The following is a 21693-nucleotide window of genomic DNA, read 5'->3' as shown; positions in this document are numbered from 1 at the left end:
GTGCAGACTATTCATTTTCATTCCTTGTTTTATTGCTATATGGACTGAGCCTAACTTAATCCTGATATACAAGAATTAAACCAGATGCCTCAGATTATACTACTATCAAATGACATAAGGTATTTACAAGCATATCTCAAGGTGATATTTTATTATTTATTTTCAATACCTAGCTTAAGTTCCTAATTTGATCTTTATTACAATAATAACAAGAAACAAACAATAAATTTTGTACTCAAATTTGGCCTTTTGCATTTTGCTGACATTACACCAATGAAATTTAAGCTAAATTTTGTAACTGTGGTACTAGTACTGAAAATATTTTATTTCAAATGTGTACTTAAGAACATACACATAGCAAACAATGTTCTACAATTGTTACTAATTTAACTCTTATCTCTACAGAAATTCCTATGGTCAGGGGTCAAACAGTGTATCATCACACATGTAGACTGACAATTAAATTTTAAAGTACTGTTTTAAGATTATATGTCAATTTTGGTGTCAGTTTGTACATTATAATTCAAATTTTAAGAGTTTACATTATTTAATTTCTTAATTTTGAAGTAAATATTTAAAAAAATCCTGAATATCAATTTTGGTGTGTCACTTTGTATGCTGAATGCAGCACTGGTTCAAATTAGATGCATGTAATGTCCAAATACAAAGTCTATAGTTTCTTATGAATTACAAACTTAAATTACTTATACTGATACAAAATAACATCTTTTCTATTTGCTGAGATTTCACTATTATAGTTAGAGAATAAACACAGTGTTCCTTCCCACCATGTGTTTATAACCAATTAAAAGCTCAGAAACCCCCCCCCCCTTCCCATATGCATTTTTCTCAACCAATATAAGTAATATTGAAGGTGGAATGTTACTTAGATCACTTCTTTTATCTCCAATCTCAGAAGAAAGAGATAAGTGTAAATTTGTTTGAAAAAAAATATTTTTAGAGCTGAATACAATTTAGTGATCATAATAAATTACAATGAAACTAATATTGGTTGAGTAACTGAAATTATTTTGCAATTCCAAAATTCATACAGAAAACCTAAAACAAGTTTTGTTTTACATTCTACAAACTTTAGCACATAAAGTACAGTAACAAAGTACAAACTTCTTCACTACAGCATTACTTGTATATTTCTGAATTTACTATCCTGTTTCAAGAAAAATAACTAAAATGTAACTTATTTTACCAAATGCTGGTCCACTAGAACAAAGCCAAGGTAATAATACTTTGTAAAGCCAAGTTTTGTATTACCGGATGTGATAACATGAGTATATGTGTGCCATGTGTCATTGGCAACTCTGTGATGTTAGTTAGGCGTTGCCAAAACATCGATAAAATATACGTATGCAATGTCATAAGATTTAAATTATTTAGACTAAACACAAGTGGTTTAGTATTATAATTTGTAGTCATTCCAGAACAAAAAACATATTTAAAAACAACAACTTGTACTTTAGGCACAAAAGTCTTACATTTCCTGATAATACGATAAATTTCACGAAAATAATATACCATAAAAAAGTTATAGCATTCAAACTATAACAGCACAAATGGTTTTGAGGACGATCCTTGGAATCGAGCTTGCAACGAAAAAGTTAATTGGCTTTTAAACTAAGCCATAAGTACTCCAAAATTTCCTTAGTTGTTCAATAGCAACTTCAATGCTATTGAAAGTTTACTAAAAATCTGTACAAGAACTGTTGTCAGACAGTAAATTAAAACTGTTTCTACTGCTACTGGTTATAAATAATCTAATAGCAAACATCAGAGAGAATTACTGACAACTTATGAAAAAAGGATGTGACAAGATGGGTTAAACATTTGCTTTATATCAGTAAACAAAAAACTGAAGACTATAAAATTTAAACTGTATTAATAATGTCTACCTTATAATAAAAAATTTCTCTCAAACTCAGGACATCTCAGTGACGACAACAAAAACAGAAAATGCGCAAGTTGAAGCAAAAAAGTCAGATTAAACAGACAAGCAGAGATTTTGAATTTAAAAACTTTTGAAAATTACAAAATTTAAAGACACGTAATATTAATACCTGATTTATTAACTGTGTTTGGATGCCACGTTTTTCCACATACATTGACAAGGTTGTTAAAATGATGGATGAGCTACAGTTAAGTCATGTTACAAGATGAAAATACCAGCCATAACGAGCAAAGAAAATGTTATATTTTAACACAACCAATAAGACTGTAAATTGTACACTTGTAATGAAAAAACTTTACTGCTTATATAAATAGATTTTTCACTTCTTCCTTTCATTTAATATGACCTAACAAATTATAAAAGTTCATTTGTTCACTTGAAATATTAAACAGAGTTCTGGTTTGCACAATACAAAAAGCTAAGTTAGCTCAAACACGCGCGTTTTCCGTTTCAGAAAAAAATAAAATATTCAAATAAGTATGCTTATAATCACAAGTTTCTTAAAAAATTAAAATAATTTCATTTTAAATGGTGTACAGCTGTGACAGAGAAAATATTTTTGAAACATTTAATGCCACAACCTTCCACTGGGTACGAGTTTATATTAGTATTCCATTAATATATTATAATACACGTTTATTACTACTTACCAGGTAGCTTGTTAATATCTAGGCTTAGCTGCCTCTTTTCATCGTACGACATTGGCTTTGCATTATCTTCATCCTCACTATCAAAAGCTGGTATATTTTTGCTACTCTTTTTGGATGACTTACTATTTGATCTCTGTCTCTTTGTCTGACCCGAAGACTTGTTTTGGTTTTGAGATTTATTGGGTGTTGCATTAGATTTATTTTTGGCTGGTTTTTGAGTTTTAGGTGGGTGCGTTTCTTTTGTAGATGGTGGAGGGGCTGTGCTGTTCATTGGCGAAGTGACTGGTGGTTGGGTGATTACCGGCTCTGGAGGAGGAGCATCTGGCTCTGGTTTTATTTCTTCTTTCTCTCTCTCTCTCTTTTTCTTTTTCCTTTTTTTCTTTGCTTTCCTCCTACTCTCGGCTGCTAATAAACTCATCTGTTCGGTGATTGCCCGCAACTGAAACAGATATTAAAAGAATCAAATAAACATACTAAAAAGTTAAATCAATAATAAGAGTGGTAACTATACTAGAAACTTAAGATACTAATCTTACAAATTTAATTAGTAAGAAATTATTTAAAAGTAAGCCTAATTTAAGTTATTTTCTACATGTTATTCTACACTCCACACAGCAAAAAAAAAAACAACAACAAATTTTAAACTGGTTTCTTTGTCTCTAATCTTAAATGAATAAACTATCTGTTACTCAAAGAATGATATAAATCTTCAAAATTCAAAATTTCCATCCTGATTTTGAAAACAATCACAACTGGTTTGTGTCATTTTAAACAGAATAATACCCAGTTATTTGTAAATATTTCTAAAAATACTGACTGGACTGAAATGTTAACCTTTTATAGATCAGAGGAGTATACCTCAGAACAGTTGATATGGGTATTAACACTTTTAATCTGAAGATGACCTAGGAAAGTCAAAACGTTGTTCTCTGTTCATTAATAGAAGTGTTAATACCCACACCAGCAGTTCCGAGATACATTTTTATTCCAGCTGGATTTCTTGTCATGAAGATCAGAAGAGTGTTAATGATAGCACATGATGATTTCCTTCCCTCAGTGTTAACACACTGTCAAATGCATTAAAGTTTTACACAAACAAACAATAATGTCAATAGTATACCTTATCATTTTTAAGCTGTTAATTTTCCAATACTTTGTTGCAAAAAACTTTTGTTTTGTTTTTTTCAGTCTTGAAACCTATCTTTTTGTTTTTATCAGAAAGTTCAAGTTTATAAACCATGTCCATTTCAGGTTCATCAATACTTATTTACATTTGACACTATTCTGCCAATTACAGTAGTCATTATTCAAGACTATAAAATATGACAAATTAGTGACCTCAGAGCTGACCCTCCAAAAATAAATTAATTACCTTTGTCACATCTAGAATCACGCCTACTCGTAAAAACAAAAGACTAAAATCACCTTCCAAAATATTAGATAAAAACACAGGACTGAAGTTTAAAACATCATGCATACCTAAAAACTAAAGTTAAAATCAAGGAAATATTATACCATCTGCTCCATGTTTTCATACTTAGACATATAATTCATTCTCTCACTACTGCGTATATTTTAAAACTAAACTTCAAATTACCTGCTCCTGCAGCTGCTTGATCTTCCTCTGTCTTTCATCTTCACTATCATCATTCTCACTTTCTGAACTTCCAGAATAAGCAGAGCTTGTGTTACCAGTACTGGTGGTATTGCCTTCCAATTTTTCAATTTGTGAAACAGGTGTGGGTTCTGTTGGTACTGGCTCATCGGGCATTTTAGCATATAGAATTTCAAACACCTCCTATCAAAACAAACCATTTGTTATTAAGGTACATGTGAATATGAAGAACCTTATGTGAATTATCAGCGACGTAAGTCACGTTACTTGAGTCAAACACATTACCAATCTGTTTCCAAGAGGTTAGAACCTGAATAATTGTTTTTTTAAAACATCATTAACAACAGTTCACAACAAGGGTGCACTAAATAAAGCTAGATTGGTACAGAATAAAACAATGGCAAACAAAAAAATGGACTTGAACACAGAACTTGTCACTGTAATTACCAACATCTAATATTTCAATATTCACTCACATGAAAGAACTCAGTTTATAAACTTTAAATTGCAAAATGGGACAATTTTCTAAAAAAAAGGAAAACTTCAGTTTTTTTTATTCAACCTAATAATTTAGAATAATTCTTTCTTAATTTTTCTGAAGACTTACAAAAATTGACAACATGAAAATATAATGTTTTTAACTCACTTCTCATAATTTAATGTTCAAAAAATGGTAATGTTGATGCTATCACAATAAACTAAAAGTTTCACACACTACCTGTAAAAATAAACATCACTTTCTAGACATCTTTAAAAACTGAATCTTACTGACAAAGCTAGGAATCTACTCGGAACTTACTATAACACCATAAAATTATCACTATAAAACATTGTATCTTGTAGCAAACTCCAAAATTTTAATACTTTTATATACCCTCAATAAAATAAACAGCAAAATTCACAATCATGACTGAACCTGTACACTTTATCAACACAATAAACAGCAAACAATAATTAAAAATCACAACTAGACAGTAGTTTTGATTACTTATCCCTTCATCTCTATGTTCAAAGGTAATTAATTAGCTCTCCCACTGCCAGATTTATATTTATGTGCAAAACCTGAGGGATTTCTTTTGGCCTTTGTGACTAATACATGGATGTAGTTGATGTTCATATGTAATGCATTATATCAATTACATCAGCCGGCTCTAACAAACACAAGGAATCCAATTATTTTGTTGATTTGTCTTCAGCAAACTGTCAGGCTTTAACTGTTGTAAATTTAGACCTAAACTGTTATAATTTTATAAAGAAATAGTTATTAGAAATTAAAAGCTTCCTATACAAGACTTTTATTCCTTGTACTAATATAAACAAAATTCTCACACAAAAATAATTTGAAAGTACATTAAAATCTGATGCAGGATTATTTCAAGTTCACTCTTTCTTCAAAACATTTTAAATCAATGTTGTCTCTTAATTCAAAAACAGGACTTTCAAGGTTGTTTGTGGTTTTTCTTTGCTTCTGTTTACAGAGTTTAAAAGTAATGTAGAAGTTATAGAGGGAGAAATCTACACAGTTTTCATTAAACTGACATGTTACTTGGTGAGAACTGCTGCACTGATGGGAAGAAAAACCAATGAAACCTCAATTACGACAAAATAGAAATAAGGAAAAATAAGAAAAGGTTAGACAAAAATATAGTGAAAAGTAACAAGTGTACACTGTTCAACACAAAGGTTTTCTCCAAGTCCTACATGATCCATCCATGAAAATAACAGAAAAAATATAGTCTTGCTGAAAACAAATGTTTGGCAGGAAGATTACACAAGTAACAGAGATCTTGGAGAAAAAGAATAGTTTTTAATCATACCATGAAAACCACTTCTCACTCAGAGTAGTAACAAAACAGTCTTGATATTTTTACAAATAAATTGTTAGTAAAATACTTTACTCAAAATTGACAGTTTCCTAAATACATTTCAAATATTTCTGTTCAGTAAGCCTATTTTGTCTGTTATTTTCTCTTCCTTAACTATATGGGGTCAGCAATTTTGACCGACCTTGTAACCACCAAAAAATGTAGAAATGAATATAAATTGCTTTTTTTTTGTTCCAGAATGACTACAAATTCTAACACAAAAACACAAATGTTTAATCTAAATAGCTAAAACCTCCCAACTTTATCCATGTACACATTTATTTTTTACTATACTGATCTTCACGTAGTGCCTGGCTAACATTACACCTCACAAGTTGCACTGATGAGGTGTAATGTTACCATATCCAAAAATATAAAACTGACCTTTAGTGGTCTACTGTTTGATAAAAGACAGTTACCTTTCAATTATCATACATTACGTTTGTGAATAGATTACTACTATTTACGAATAAGTTCTTAAAACTTATTTTTATTAAATAAAAAAAAACAGTAGCAAATAATTACATCTTCCAGTTACAACAATCTCTGAACTCATTTGCAGTCTGCCGTAGTTTGATGTGTGTGTGTGTGTGTGTGTGTGTGTGTGTGTGTGTGTGTGTGTGTGTGTGTAATTTAAATAACTACACTTATATCATAGTTTAACAACTAAGTTGTATTCTGTCTAAAACATATATATTCTGAGCAAACTAAAGACAACCTACCTGCTTGAAATCTTGGTGCAAAAACGTGAGGTAGCTTTTTAGCACTTTAAAATTGCTGAGAAAGCAAATAGGGGACATTCTAAGCTTTCAAATGGTTATTCACGTCTTATATTTAATTAGTTGTATATAAGGGACTATGTCCAAAACTGGAAAGACGTGAGTGAAGCTACTGTTTTAATTCATTATACAAATCATATCTCAACAAATAGAAAAGGTACAAGGAGTGAAGCTACTGTAATTTAAATGTTTTTAATCAGTGTTTTGACATCACAAACATATGATTTCAACCAGTACTGCATTCAATATACAACACAGAAATCTATATTTAGGTGTTTTTTTAATATTTATCTTCAAATTAAGAAATTAATCAATAGAGAATACTAAAATTTAAATCACAATCTAAAATCTGACACTAAACTTAACATAAATTCATAAAATAGCATATTGAAAAATCTGAATGCAAATCAACAAACATGATTACATGGCCTTTAACCCACGATACATTGAGATTGGATTACAGGGTCATGTACTTTCAGTATGCAGCCGATATTCATTTTGCAATATTCTCATATACAAGTGACTAATTACAAGTTTATATTTTTCAATTATGTTAATGTTAGTGTATTTAAAAGTTTTCACTGACATTTGTGTTAATATCTCACTTCTTAAAATGTGTTACTCATGCAGAGTGCAATGTTCTGATAAATGACAGTTATCTATGTTATAAAACTAGAAACACTTTAAATTGATATTTAGTTCACTAAGATCATTTTATATCACCTTTTGATATGGAACTGAAAAAAACAAGGCTTTATCTTTACAATTAACTGCCCTACAAAAACAGTTTCCTTCATCCTATCAATCACAGATGAATATTCTAACCTTCAATAAGATGCTTTTAAACTTTCTTTTACAAAGAAAAAATAACTTAAACATTTCATCCTTTCACAGTAAAATAAACCCTAACACTCATTGGAATGTTCTAGTAGACCTCTTGTCCACTTTCCTGTAATTCAACATCCTTTCTTACATATTTAAAATGAGACCAAAGTAGTGATTTCTATAGACAAAATTATGTCTTGACTTGAAATCAATCTTTGTATTAGAACACTCAAATTTTATTAGCTTTACTACACGCAACACAGCACTGCTTTGACTGCATGAGTGGTTTATATATCAATAAGCCAAAATTCCTTTAATTCATTCATGCTAAATCAATCGTAAAAATTGAAATAAATTGAACTCTCTACTATTGCAAAAAAGTAAAATATTATTAGAATCATGAAGAAATTAATTTTTGTCTATAAAAATCATTCAATCATGTATCACACTCAATCCCTCTGAAATATGTCATTACTCCATAAGCTGGCATCTGGAGTGATCAGATGACAGAATATTATACTGAAAACAGACTAAATGTAGACATCTTTATCCTACTAAATACTTTATATGCAAAACCTTCTGTACTTAACGTAATTAAAATTTATTAAAAAATATATATTAAGGAAGTTCCTTGGAGTGAATGATAACGGTCAACAAATTCAAAATCATTACAACCATTTTAAACAGACTGCCCAATCAATTATCAGTCCCAAGTAACACAGAAATTAAAGCCTAGAAATGCATACACCCACAGACATTTAGTTATCAAGTGAAAAATAACTCACCTGTAGTTTCTTTGCCATTGCCACCACGTCGTGATCAGCAGGATTATATTTGTAACAGTTTGTAAATATGAGTCTCACATCTCCTGCAAACTCATCTGGTGTCTTATATTCCCTTAAATCTAGTTTTTGCTGGAAGGTAAAAAGTTATGAAACAACACATTAATGATACAAATCTTCTATAATAAATTTAATATTTAAACAAGTTCAGCCTCTCTCTCTCTCTCTCTCTACATATACACGTACAAATTCATCACTGGAAAGTTCCAACAAAACGTTGAGTACAAGTAAAAATTATTTTTTCTTTTATTCTAGTCAGATAATAATTACCAACAAGCATTGACTTAACCAATATAAGTTAATTAGTTTATGTATTAACCCTTTTGCATCCGTAGATTCTTTACTACACGACAGTTTTAATGTCTTACACTCAAAACTTTTTATTAAACTACTGCAACTAACAGTACATAGTTAATAGAAGATTTAAGTTTCTAATTCTACAAGGAAATTAAAAAATACTGAATTTCCTCTAGTGCGACAATCATGACATTGTTTTCTTTCTCTTCTCTATCCATCACCCTTTGAAAAAGTATAAAATTAAATATAAACTGCTAACTACAGAATCACTATAATTCAGTTGAACCACACTTTTTACAGCCTTAATACTCAGCTACAGAGCTACTGAAAGGAAACCAGACCCCTCCTGTCACACCCACCTATAACTTTTTCTCTTGTTTAATCACACAGTAACCAAGTCACAGTTTTCATCTATCAAATGACTTATTGTATAATGTTATGTTCTGAACAGCTAATAATTAATTTTACTCAGAGTACAAGTAACCTACTTGTGGAAAACTTAATGAATGGTTTAGATGAATTTGTAATGTTTTTGTTTCAAGGTTAGAAAGCACAAAAAAAAAATCAAGGGGAAATTGTCTACTGTTGCACATTATTATTGTGCATTATTTAGTGTATTACAACCATTACTATACAATAGTAGGCTCATTTGTCCTCTACAATCAAAAACAAGCATTTTTGTAAGGTTTATCCTTTATTGATTATAATAAATGTAGCAAATATAAAAATAAGAAACTTTACAGATTAGTTAATATGAGACTGGGTAAAATAAATAAAAGTTTCAAGATGCATACAAGCACATGAGCAGCACATATGTAACATAATTCTATAGCATAATGTGAGCTGCACATATCCCAAGTAATTTACATCTTATAATGGTACAACAGTAGTTCAACACAATTCATAGGGCAATAAAAAAACAAAATTTAATTATAAATAAATGTATAATCTTACAAGCTTAAAACTACTTAAAATAAACAAATGTAGTTTCATGTTATAATTTGAAGTCATTTTAGAAAGAAAAGAGTACTTGAGATTTTGTTGGTTACAAGATCGGTCAAATAGACTGGTCCTGTTTTGATATAAAGAAAATAAAGAAAATGTAAAGTTTCAACAAAGAAAAAAATTGAAATATATTTTGGTTTTAGGGATTACACAAAATTCAAGATTTTTAAGGAAATGACAAATCTTTCAGTTTATTAAGAACACTTCACCAAACAAATATGATATTTTGTATGTTAAAGACTTGTAATGTTAACTGAAAGACAAATTTTGTAAAGATATATACATTATACTGAAAGTCAGAAGTATTAATTCTGTAAAGACAAAATGAATACAAAGATGTCACATGGTCAGTTAAATTGATCAAGCCCATGTTGAAAGAGTTAAAAGAATATAGCCCACACTATTCTCATACACATAATGTAAATCAAAGAACAATAATATCATATTTGAAATGTAACCTTTCAATTAAATGATATTAAAACACTTAATATATGCAGGTGTATCCAAGTCATGAATCAGCATTCTTATTTTCAGAATGCTGGGATTAACCTTGGAAGATTTTACTGTAACCTCAATACAGACTAGAATGTTTCAGCAGTTACCAAAAAGTAACCTACACACCCTGTTCTCAGAGGTACATCTAAGCCTCTTGCTACAGATAGGTCAAAATACACATCATGACCTTTTAGAGTTACATTCAAAAAACTTTACTATCTTCGTATACAAAAACTTGACGTCAAAACAGTCATTAAATCAGATATTAACACTATTGAAAGTAAAAAAAAGGCTAGGCTTTAATTTATTAAATGTTGAACAATGCTATTTTGTTTTCATTACAGAGTATTGTCAGTTTCATCTTTACTTTGAAAATTCATCTCATGATGTTCATATAATGAAGTTGAGGAAATTATTCAACATTCATTCATCTTGTCTTAGTTCAAAAATCAGTAAAATTATAATACTTACAGAAGTTTATTCGATTTGTACATATCACTGTGTTCTTAGGTACATCACTTAAGCAAATAGTGTACCATACCATCAGTATAAAAAAGTAGACTTAAATTTTAGTGGTGACTGACAGTAAAAGAACAAAAGGTCAAAGTACTTGTTTTTAATGTATATTCTTTGTATTTAGAAGACTAACTAAAATGTAAAAATTAGAATTATAAGGCAACAAAAAAATTATTTTTCAACATACATGCTTGTGAGGAACTCGCGTATTACACAGTACATTACAGTAACTTCAGTTACGCACATGCAGAAATATTTACAACTTGTATGGGGGAAGTCTTACCTCAATGCAGTTCAAAGAACAATCTGCAGTCACTCTTGAAAAAAAAGGGGAGGGTAATTTAAATGTGTATTTTTATGCTGGTTACAAGGTCAGTCAATTTAACAGTCTGTATAACTAGAGTAGAGAAAATATAAAGCTTTACTGAAAAATGTTTGATATTTAATTTGAAAATTAAATATTTGAAAATATTTTCAGATGAAGTTTTCAATCTTAACACAAAAATCACTCTTAATTCAAAATAGTCAATCTGATTCCATATATTCATGGATAAATATTCAGTATATATAATTCCTTTTAAAAATCAAATATTTTGTGCACAAAATTTTTTTATTGAAAGCATTTCTTTTATTGAAAAGTTACAGGATAAAAATTCTTATGGTTACAAAGTTGGTCAAATTGACCAATCCCATATTAAAATAGAGCTCCTTCTAAACTATGAATGATTTTAAAAAACAAAATCCTAAACTAATGCTTTCTCTGTAGGCATATTTTTTTCTGGATGTCATGAGGGTTTAGTGATTCATATTCAAAACTTAATTAAACCACTTTCTCACCTTGGTACATGAATGTTAGCATAAAATTGTAACTATTTATATAAATTTTAATATACATTTAAAGTTCTTAATTTTATATGACAATATATTTTTAAAATCCTCAATATCCCATACTATGAGAAATGACATTTTATCTCTAAGTACCCCCTTTTCTCCAATTTATTTACAAACTTTCTTAGAAGTATGAAATACCCTTTAATCTGTCACATCCTTTCAGAAATTGTGAACCATTCCTTTTGATGTTTAATGTTATTTATAACCAACAGTTATACAAGATGTTAATATATAATTATTTACTATATTGCACTTTTTTTTTTATTATAGAGTTTTCAGTTGTGCTTTCAGTTCAAACCTAATTCCCACAGGAAATACATGAATGAGATCAGGTAAATTGCTAACAGCTTGTTGTACCATTAAAAAGCCAGAAAAATTGTGATAATTTGGTGACACTATCTGCTTTTTCTGTTGTTATACTAGGTTTTTTGGTGCTTTATTTATTTAAATAAAAATATTTAGTGAAACAGAACTGTTAGTATAAAAAAATAAGGTTACATATTTATGGCATTAAAAAACTTTCTTGGTTTTCATGTGTATTCTTTATTATAATAAAAGTAGCTAAAATATAAAAATTATACTTTTTAGGTTCAATAAGGTAAAATAAATACCTTTTTCATGGGAAACAACTGTGAATAGCCTTTGCATTATGTAATTCAACACCATAACAAGAGCAGCAAGTTCCCCATATGATTTATAACAAATATGGTGCAAATATTAGTCAGACACAGTTCAAAGGGTAATAAAATATAAGAATTTAAGTATAAATAGATGTATACTGTTATAAATTCAAACGTATTTAGAATAAGCAAGTGTAGTTACGTAACAATTTGAAGTGAATCCTCAAAGAACCAAACTGGCCAACCTTGTAACAGTGTAAAGTAGAGAAAATAACAGTTTTACTGAAGAAAAACTCCCAAAATATATTTAGGATGTTTTAGAGATCACAAACATCAAATCTGAAATTTTTGATTGTAAGAAAAGTATTTTTAATCTTAACACAAAAATTACTTTGTACTCGAGTTTGTGAACAAATCTTCAGTAAAAATACTTCATTAACAAATCTAATTTTTTATGTACAAAAACTGGTAGTGTTTACTAAAAGTCTACCAAATTTTGTGAAATATGCATACTTTATTATAAGTTATAAAACAGAAACTAATAAATACAAATTGAATAAAGTGTTGGTCAATTCAACTAAATGTCTGACAAAAGTTTCATACACACACACACAAATATATATTTTATGAGAGAGAGAGAGCTTTAAATTACTTCTTACAATTGAAGTTCAAGAAACCATATTCATATGAAAAATTCATTTTTTTAGAGTACAAAATAAACAAACTATTACTGTAATATTTTATTAAAATATTTAAATTCATGTCAAAAAAGTTGCAATGTTACACATTTTAATTACAATATTTTTATGTTGACTTTTTGGACATTGCTAATGATGCATATACACACCTTTACAGTTCCTAAATCCATAGGCTGTTTGATTACTTTATGATAGTCATGTAAACCTAGGAGTTCTGCATCCACAGGTTTATAAAATGGCCAAGCATAACCCTGTAAAGTAATAACTTCACTTATATTAAAACAGCACTTAAGATTTGGCTTGAATTATGCATAGAAATGTTTGATGGATCCCTAAAAATAAAGAAAAAAAAAAGGTTTGGTTAAAACAATATAAAAAAAAACATTTTTGCAAATCTTGTTGGGTGATTATTAAATCAAACAATATAGTTTGTGTATACTTATGAAAAAAAATAGTTTACAGTAACAATTTATGGATTTGTTCAGATTCACTTACACATGTCAATGAATTTCTCTAACACAATATAACAACTTCATAATATGATTTAATTTACTACTGTGTTAGACGGAAGCTAACCATAATGATTGTGTTATCTAGAACTTTAATGTTGTATGCAGAAACAAGAGTATATTATAAATAAATAGTAACTAAGTTAAGTAATCAGGCAGTGACTCAGATAAATGTTATCGTGAGATTTATCAAATTATTTAGTTACTCCGTGAGAAAAGTTTTCATTTACTAAATAATTAACTTTGAGGAAAATGAATAAATAATTTATGCATTATGCCATTAATATCAAAAGTGTTGTTGAAAATTTTGAATTTAAGTCTTCAAGGAATAAAGACTGAACTTTAAACTAAATTCACCAAATTAAAAAAAAAGCCCACTGAATAATAGAACACATTACACAGTACCATATCCTGCAGAAGAGCTGGACAATAAGCTCAATTAAGCAACATAATCAACTGTACATGTGCATCAATTAGCATCCATATAACACTTGGGTAATCATAATAACAATTAAATCTGGCCAAAAATAATAACCAACTAATGTTTCAAGTATTCTGATATCCAGTAATCAAAGTTATAATTACACCAATCAAAGCCAGAAAAATAATCAAATAGCCTAAATGGTATTATTGAAGATTGTAACTAAACAGTAATCAAAGTATTGTCTTCTCGATTTTTTTTCGTTAATTTTGAGTAATTCATGCTTGTTCTGTACAATAATGTAGTGTCACAACTTAATAAATACTCAAATAACTTGTATTAAGGTCTCCAGTTACACATTACGATGATGTTTTTTGTTGTTAAAAAGCTTAACTATGGGCTTTTTTTGTGCTCTGACCACTTCAATTTTAGGTTGAATTTTGTGCAAAGATACACAAATAATGGGACTGACCATCATATTATAACACTCCCATAACTGAAAAGACAAGCATGCTCTGTGCGATGGGAGCCTGAACCCATAACCAGCAGATTGTGAGTCAAATGCCTAATACACCAGTACCACGTATTGAAAAATGAAATAAGAGAATATACATTTTTATTATTAAATACAAAAATTTTATTTCAATTTTTAACTCACAGCATGCTTCTTGGCAAAAACCTCCTTCAGGATAGTACTGCAGTACTTCATTTGTTCTGAGAGTTTCCCTTTTCTTGGTTTATTTGCATTCTATAAAAAGAAATGCATCACAACTAAGTCCATACACCAAACAAAATACGTACCACACAATCAACACTTCATTTGATCATTTATCACAAAAATAATATATTTACTTATTTAATGAATGCAAGACAGAACCAGTTTAAAGTTATTCTAAGAAATTTAGTAGCACATTTTAAATTCTACAAATAATGGCAGTTAATGACCTGGATATCTGGAAGATCCTTCGATGGCTTTTTAATTGGTCGCCCACTTTCTCTTCTTGTAGACATCCTAGAAACTTTAGTTTCATTGGAGGTTTGATACACTAACATGTCGGGTGGAACGCTATTTGAAGGGGTTGTTGTATCTGCTTTCCGCTTAACTCCTTTTTTAACCTGTTAGTCAGTAAGAACATTCAAATATTAGTTTAATAAGCAACAACCATTATATTACACATAAGTTACAAAACAGCACCAAATACACTAGCTTCAAGTGGAGTAAATACACCTGAACATCAGTTTTATTTATTGTCTTGTAATTCAAATTTTATTATTAAACATTTATTTATTATTATGCATAAGTTAATATTTTTAATTTCAAAGTAAATATAAAAAAACACTTAAATATAAATTTTTGTGTGTCCCATGTTATGTTGAATGCAGCATTGGTATAACCCTTTTGCTATGGGTCATGGGTCAAAGGCCATGTCGTCACATTTGTTGACTTGCATTCAAATTTCACTGAACTACTGTTATGAATTTATATAAATAAGTTTGGAATCAAAGTGTAGATTATAATTCATATTTTAATAGAACAGACCTAAATATAGATTTTAGTGAGTCACATATGTTTAATACAGCACTGTTCAAAAGTAGATGTTTGTAATGTCAAAATACTAAGTCTGTAGTTTTGTACAAATTAGTAACTCAACTTATTAATATTGATAAGCTGGAATTAAAATAAGAACCACATATCTTTATTTTGCTGAAATATGGCTTATGTACTGAATCAAACATGAGGACCCATTTTTTTGAAATGGTCACTTGTGTACTCTTACTACAGTATATGACATATGAATAACCAATCAATAGCTTACAATATTCCCAAAGTGGTTTTATCAGCCATTTTAATCTGTTAAAAAGCTAGCACAGTTTTTTCAAATCAAGATTTCAAGGAGATAAGATGTGTCTTTAGCCTTCTCAGAGTTTCATATTCTATAAAATTTAAGTATATATGTTAGCTACTGAGCTTAATAAACTACAGTAGAATTATAAGGTATAAGTGTAGTTATTTATGATTTTCTGGTTATTCAACTATACATAAAAAAAAACATTTTTTTTGCTTGTTTGATATCCTCCACAAGCAAAATCTTAAAAGGCTTAGCAACCTATCTAGCAACAACCAAATAAAAAGGTCACAGTGAGAAAATATAATCATCTGCTTTACTTCTTGATTTATTGTTCTATATTTTAAGTAAAATAGGTTTAATAATTTATTTCTAAAGAGTAGTAATCTAAATACATATATATAACTGAAATGTGACTATATATTACAAAATATTAGTCCACTAAAACACAGCCAAGACAGGAGACAGTTGTTTTTTCTCTAGACATGCAACAAGTTCATGTGCATCACAGCAATTCAAGTTAAGTAATGTTAGTTCGGCACGACTGGAAGGTCAATATAATAAAAAATAAATATCCATTTAAATGTATAGCATTACGAGACTTTAGCAATTTAGACTAAACATTTGTATTTGTGTGTTATAATATGTAGTTGTTCTAGCATGTAAAAAAGCATAATTTATATTTCCCAATTTTTTTATGATAAGGATGGTTAAGTAACAGACCCCACACAGAGTACAGAAAGTAAAAAAATATATATATTATTACTCAAAACAAACGTTTCACATCTATTCAAGATGTTTGAGATTACACAAATAAAAGTTGAAAGTTTTGGGAGGAAAAACAGTTTTGTTTAATTCTAACATAAATTACAGTGCTTGGCCTATCTGGAGCACAGATCCAAGCAGTTAGTGGTCCTATCTGGAGCACAGATCCAAGCAGTTAGTGGTGTATGATAACAATTAATTAGTACAGTTTCCTTCAAACCACAACTGTTCTCTTGGTTTGTTACACATACGTTTCAGCAACTGTAACAATTAATTAGTACAGTTTCCTTCGAACCACAACTGTTCTCTTGGTTTGTTACACATGTGTTTCAGCAACTGTAACAATTAATTAGTACAGTTTCCTTCGAACCACAACTGTTCTCTTGGTTTGTTACACATGTGTTTCAGCAACTGTAACAATTAATTAGTACAGTTTCCTTCGAACCACAACTGTTCTCTTGGTTTGTTACACATACGTTTCAGCAACTGTAACAATTAATTAGTACAGTTTCCTTCGAACCACAACTGTTCTCTTGGTTTGTTACACATGTGTTTCAGCAACTGTAACAATTAATTAGTACAGTTTCCTTCGAACCACAACTGTTCTCTTGGTTTGTTACACATACGTTTCAGCAACTGTAACAATTAATTAGTACAGTTTCCTTCAAACCACAACTGTTCTCTTGGTTTGTTACACATACGTTTCAGCAACTGTAACAATTAATTAGTACAGTTTCCTTCGAACCACAACTGTTCTCTTGGTTTGTTACACATACGTTTCAGCAACTGTAACAATTAATTAGTACAGTTTCCTTCGAACCACAACTGTTCTCTTGGTTTGTTACACATGTGTTTCAGCAACTGTAACAATTAATTAGTACAGTTTCCTTCGAACCACAACTGTTCTCTTGGTTTGTTACACATGTTTCAGCAACTGTTTTTTACAGATATGACACTTCAGGCTCCAACACTTACAAAAAATACTTAAGGACACTTAAAACAATAATCATCTGGAAACATGCGTGTATTGTTGTAACAGGTAAATCTGAATGTACATTTACTGTTAGTTGATTATAATATACTTCAGTTGAATAAAGAAAGGAAGTTTAGTGATGTCATGTGTAAACTGTTTTAAGTTATGGGCAGTACCATAAGTTATGGGCAGTACCATAAAAGTCATCAACTAGGAGTGACTGAAGACACCACACATCACAAATGAAACCAACATAATAAAGCTATTATTATCTGGGTTTTCTTATTATCTACTCTTTATTGGGTTTCAGAGTTTGTAGGGTAAAGTTTGTTTGTTTTTTTGTTTAAATATATCAATGTTGTTTTCATTTTTATGTTAAAAGTTACAATTTAAATACCAAAAGTTAATACTGGAAAACATTTAGGGCACATAAAACTTCTACTGAAAAATTTATGCATCACTGTCCCAACAGGTGGCTATTATGTAAATGAAACTTTTTACTCTTTCTAAAAATTCAACAATAAAAGTGCTTGTGTAACAGCTATATCACCTAATGACTCAAGTGTTAACATTTCTGCAATTTAACATAGAAATAAAAGCTCCTTTATAGGCATAGTTATCAATTGAAAGAACTAATATATAATGAAAATACAAATCAATAATATTAACTGTAATACTAAAAAGAAAATAGGTAAGTACAAGATGTTAAAGATGCATTTCAATTGAAAGACCTTTTCATACTGTAACAAGTGATACAATAAACAATTTCTAAAACACTGGAAAACAACTATAAACATATTTCACTTATTATAATAGGATATTCAGTTCACAAGTTACTGAAATTATCACAGCAGGAAAGTGGACAATATACAGTAGTGTGAAGTGTGTATTTATTATTCTTTCACTTTCACACTGTAATAATATAAATTCAGTACTATATCCCCAACTAGATGTAGTAACACTGAGAATTTCATATCCTCGAATCTTCATAGCAATGTATTTTATATTAAAATCTAGCAAACCCATTGGACTTGATGTCCCACATTTACAGAAATACAAATTCAATTTCTTTAAGTTGCGAGCATTAATTAAAGGCCTACGTACTCTAACGGAAATCAATGCCAAATTTGGAGTCTATTTTCAAAGAATCCCTGTGTCTTTGCAAAATACTTAGATTTCATATGGGGTTGTGTGAAAAGTCTACCTTTTACAAACCTCAGGACCAAAATAGTTTCATTTGGCACAATTTGGAAGACACTGTGACCAGCAATTTAGAACTTATGTGACACACTGAATACCATTATACAGAAATTCTTATCAAAAAATGTGTAAGTGGTTAGCCATAAAACAGCAAAATCACTAACCTTTAAGATAAAGTATATTAAATAATAAAGCATTCCTTACTTTGGCAGGTACTGAGGTGACTGTGGTGATGGCAGTTGTCTGTGTAACTCCTTCCAGATGATGGTTGGTAGGGCCATGTAACGTTACAGGTAAAGAATCATTTAAAGGTGTCATAGATGCAACAGAAAGGTAAGAACCTCCAACTCCAGTGTATGCATAGGGTTTCTGTGCAACATGAAGAGGTGCTAAAGTAACAGCTGCAGTTGAAGACAGCGTAGTGGTTGTATTGGTGCTTCCTGGTACACTGACTGGTGCCATGGTGGTCAAAAGTGGTGGATATGGAGCAGGCTGAGACTGTGACACAGGGACGGAAGGCAGAGAGTTTGGCACAGTGGCTGCTACTGAAACAGGAGTTGCTTGATTCGCTGCCACTGTAGCTGCTAGAAAAGAACACTATTATATTTACTGTTTTTGTCTTTCGTGAATGTTCTAATTATTTAAAATTTCAACATAAATGATAAATTAAACCAGCATATTCTCAAATCTTATTGACTGAAAACTGCCACGAACATAAATTGAACAAATTTACTAATTTTAATTACAAAATGTGTACAGTTACTTTTTCATAATAACAATGTATATACGTCATAGATACATAAAATATATTCAAATTTAATCTACAAAGATGTATTATCTCCACACATATGATAAATTACCTCTCCCTCTAGGACCACCTTTTCCTTTTTTCCCTCTTCCCTTATTCCCTGGGCCTCTGACTGGTGGCATAGGGATTTCAATTTCCTATTAAGAAAAAAAAAACTCAGATTTATAAACACCTTTAAGTGTTTGTTGTTAATTTGTTTTTAAATATTTTTCCCCTTCATCAATCAACAATGAGCCAATGAATGAATTAAAAACAATATTAACATGGAAGCATTCCAATGATTAAAACCTCAATTTGTACGTTAGAACCCTCAATAGATTTCCAAGAATGCAAATATTAGTTTCGATATCACATTTAGAAATTTGAAGTTCCAATATTTTTACTAAATTTTATAGATGGATAGAAAGCCATAACAATTCATCACTGCTTACTTGGTTTGGCATCTCGGCTATCTTTGTCAAGAACAACTTCTCTAACGTCTGTGCCATAAGAACAACATCCTTGTAAAGAGAAAATTAAATTATATACACTCTGTACAAAAATATGATATTTTAAATTATACCACAACAGCAAATATTATGTTTCTTCCACTGTAACACACAGCCTGATATGTGCTATCTTGTAAACAAACTGGCCTGTACTCTTTATTTGTAATCTCGAGCCTTCTTTGCCCTTTTCAGTATTTTACTTTCCACCAGGTGAGTGTCTCCTTTAGAGTCGAGACTTAACTCGAAAGTTAATGTTTGCTTTTCACATAAACTAATCAATGCAGAGTTTCATTTACAAGAAAATGCCTTACAGATTATGTGTGGCTTAATTACAATGCTATCCAACAGCCACCACAAGCTATTTGAAATGCATTAAAATTCACAGAAAACATAATGTTAGTAATACTTACTTTCAATAAACATTCAGTGAAGATGCCCATACCTCTTACAACATTAACTGATCAAGCCCATGGTATGTCTATAATTATATTCATAGTTTAAAAAAACGTAACATCAGTAAATGACAGCATATAAACCTGTATCCAGTCCTGAATAAGCTACCTTTGTTTTGAGACAGATAGGATTAACCTTAGATTCATTATCCTCACATAGATGTTTATTATTATAAAGACAACTTATGCATCACATTCACAGAGATATATTAAGTTGTATATTACACATTTTAGACTTCACCCATACTGTTTTCAACTTTCTTTCCACTATGTTAAAATCTGCTTAAAACTTAATTAACCTCTCACAAACTAATATTTAAGACTAACAGTGACTTCATTTTAATAAAGAATTCTACAAAAATATAGGAGCTTTTAATATCTTAATCTTTTATTGCTGGTAATCATGTGTTATTTCATCACTAAAAGTTAAGTAAACATCAAGTCAACACCTTTTTTTCAATGTTAAACCATTAGTTCTTTCCTAAGATAGTCTCGGAACTTGACAATGCAGTTTTATCACTGACCAATATGTTTTTTTCCTGCCTACAACTTTAACCCCCAACACCAATTTTTTTCTAAAAAATTAATTTTTGTCTCAGTTTTATCATTTATTTCCATTAATACAACACTCACACATCCCACCCCATTTCTTGCTCATTTACAAATGGGCAGTTTTAATAACACGTGATCCATAACACTCCTGACAAAACCTACATACCAGCTTAACTTTTCAATAAAAAACATAATACAACAAAGGGCACTCAAAAATGGACTTGGAACATCTTGAAATGTCACCAATAAGGGGGAAAAGAACCAGTCACCAGAGTCCATGACAAATACTTAGATTATCTTTAAAAAAATAAATTTAAAAAATGTTTGTTATTAAACACAAAGCTACACAAAAGCTCTCTACCCATCACGGGTATAAAAACCCAGTTTTTAGTAGAAGAATGTAGACATACAACTGTTCCATTGGAAGGGGGAGGGAAAGATATATAAATTGAAGGTTTTAATGTTGATCTCATAAATGTGTCATAAAACAATTTTCATATCATCTTGTAACACTCTCTAGTCGACTTTCTAAACATTAAAACAAAATTCCTCTCTTAACTGACTGATAACATTTTATAGATTTGTAAGATTTTATATAAAAGCAGTAAATTACTTTT

The 21693-nt window shown here is 29.9% G+C and overlaps 1 protein-coding gene across 1 annotated transcript in view; it reads right to left on the bottom strand.

Annotated features, from left to right (window-relative positions):
- Positions 1-21693, bottom strand: part of LOC143245927 (homeotic protein female sterile-like) — an 89563-nt gene that overhangs the window by 49229 nt on the left and 18641 nt on the right. Inside the window, exons 6-14 of the mRNA XM_076492181.1 lie at positions 20016-20084; positions 19637-19721; positions 18981-19360; positions 14937-15107; positions 14650-14739; positions 13211-13312; positions 8483-8611; positions 4211-4411; positions 2614-3052 (exon numbers count right to left, since the gene is read on the bottom strand). Coding sequence (XP_076348296.1) covers positions 2614-3052; positions 4211-4411; positions 8483-8611; positions 13211-13312; positions 14650-14739; positions 14937-15107; positions 18981-19360; positions 19637-19721; positions 20016-20084 — 1666 coding nt within the window. The remainder of the gene's footprint in view (positions 1-2613; positions 3053-4210; positions 4412-8482; positions 8612-13210; positions 13313-14649; positions 14740-14936; positions 15108-18980; positions 19361-19636; positions 19722-20015; positions 20085-21693) is intronic.

This window comes from Tachypleus tridentatus, chromosome 3, assembly GCF_004210375.1.
Source record: "Tachypleus tridentatus isolate NWPU-2018 chromosome 3, ASM421037v1, whole genome shotgun sequence".
NCBI classification, from domain to species: domain Eukaryota; kingdom Metazoa; phylum Arthropoda; class Merostomata; order Xiphosura; family Limulidae; genus Tachypleus; species Tachypleus tridentatus.
Note: the sequence above shows the minus strand (reverse complement) of the source record. Positions and strands in the feature narration are given on the sequence as shown.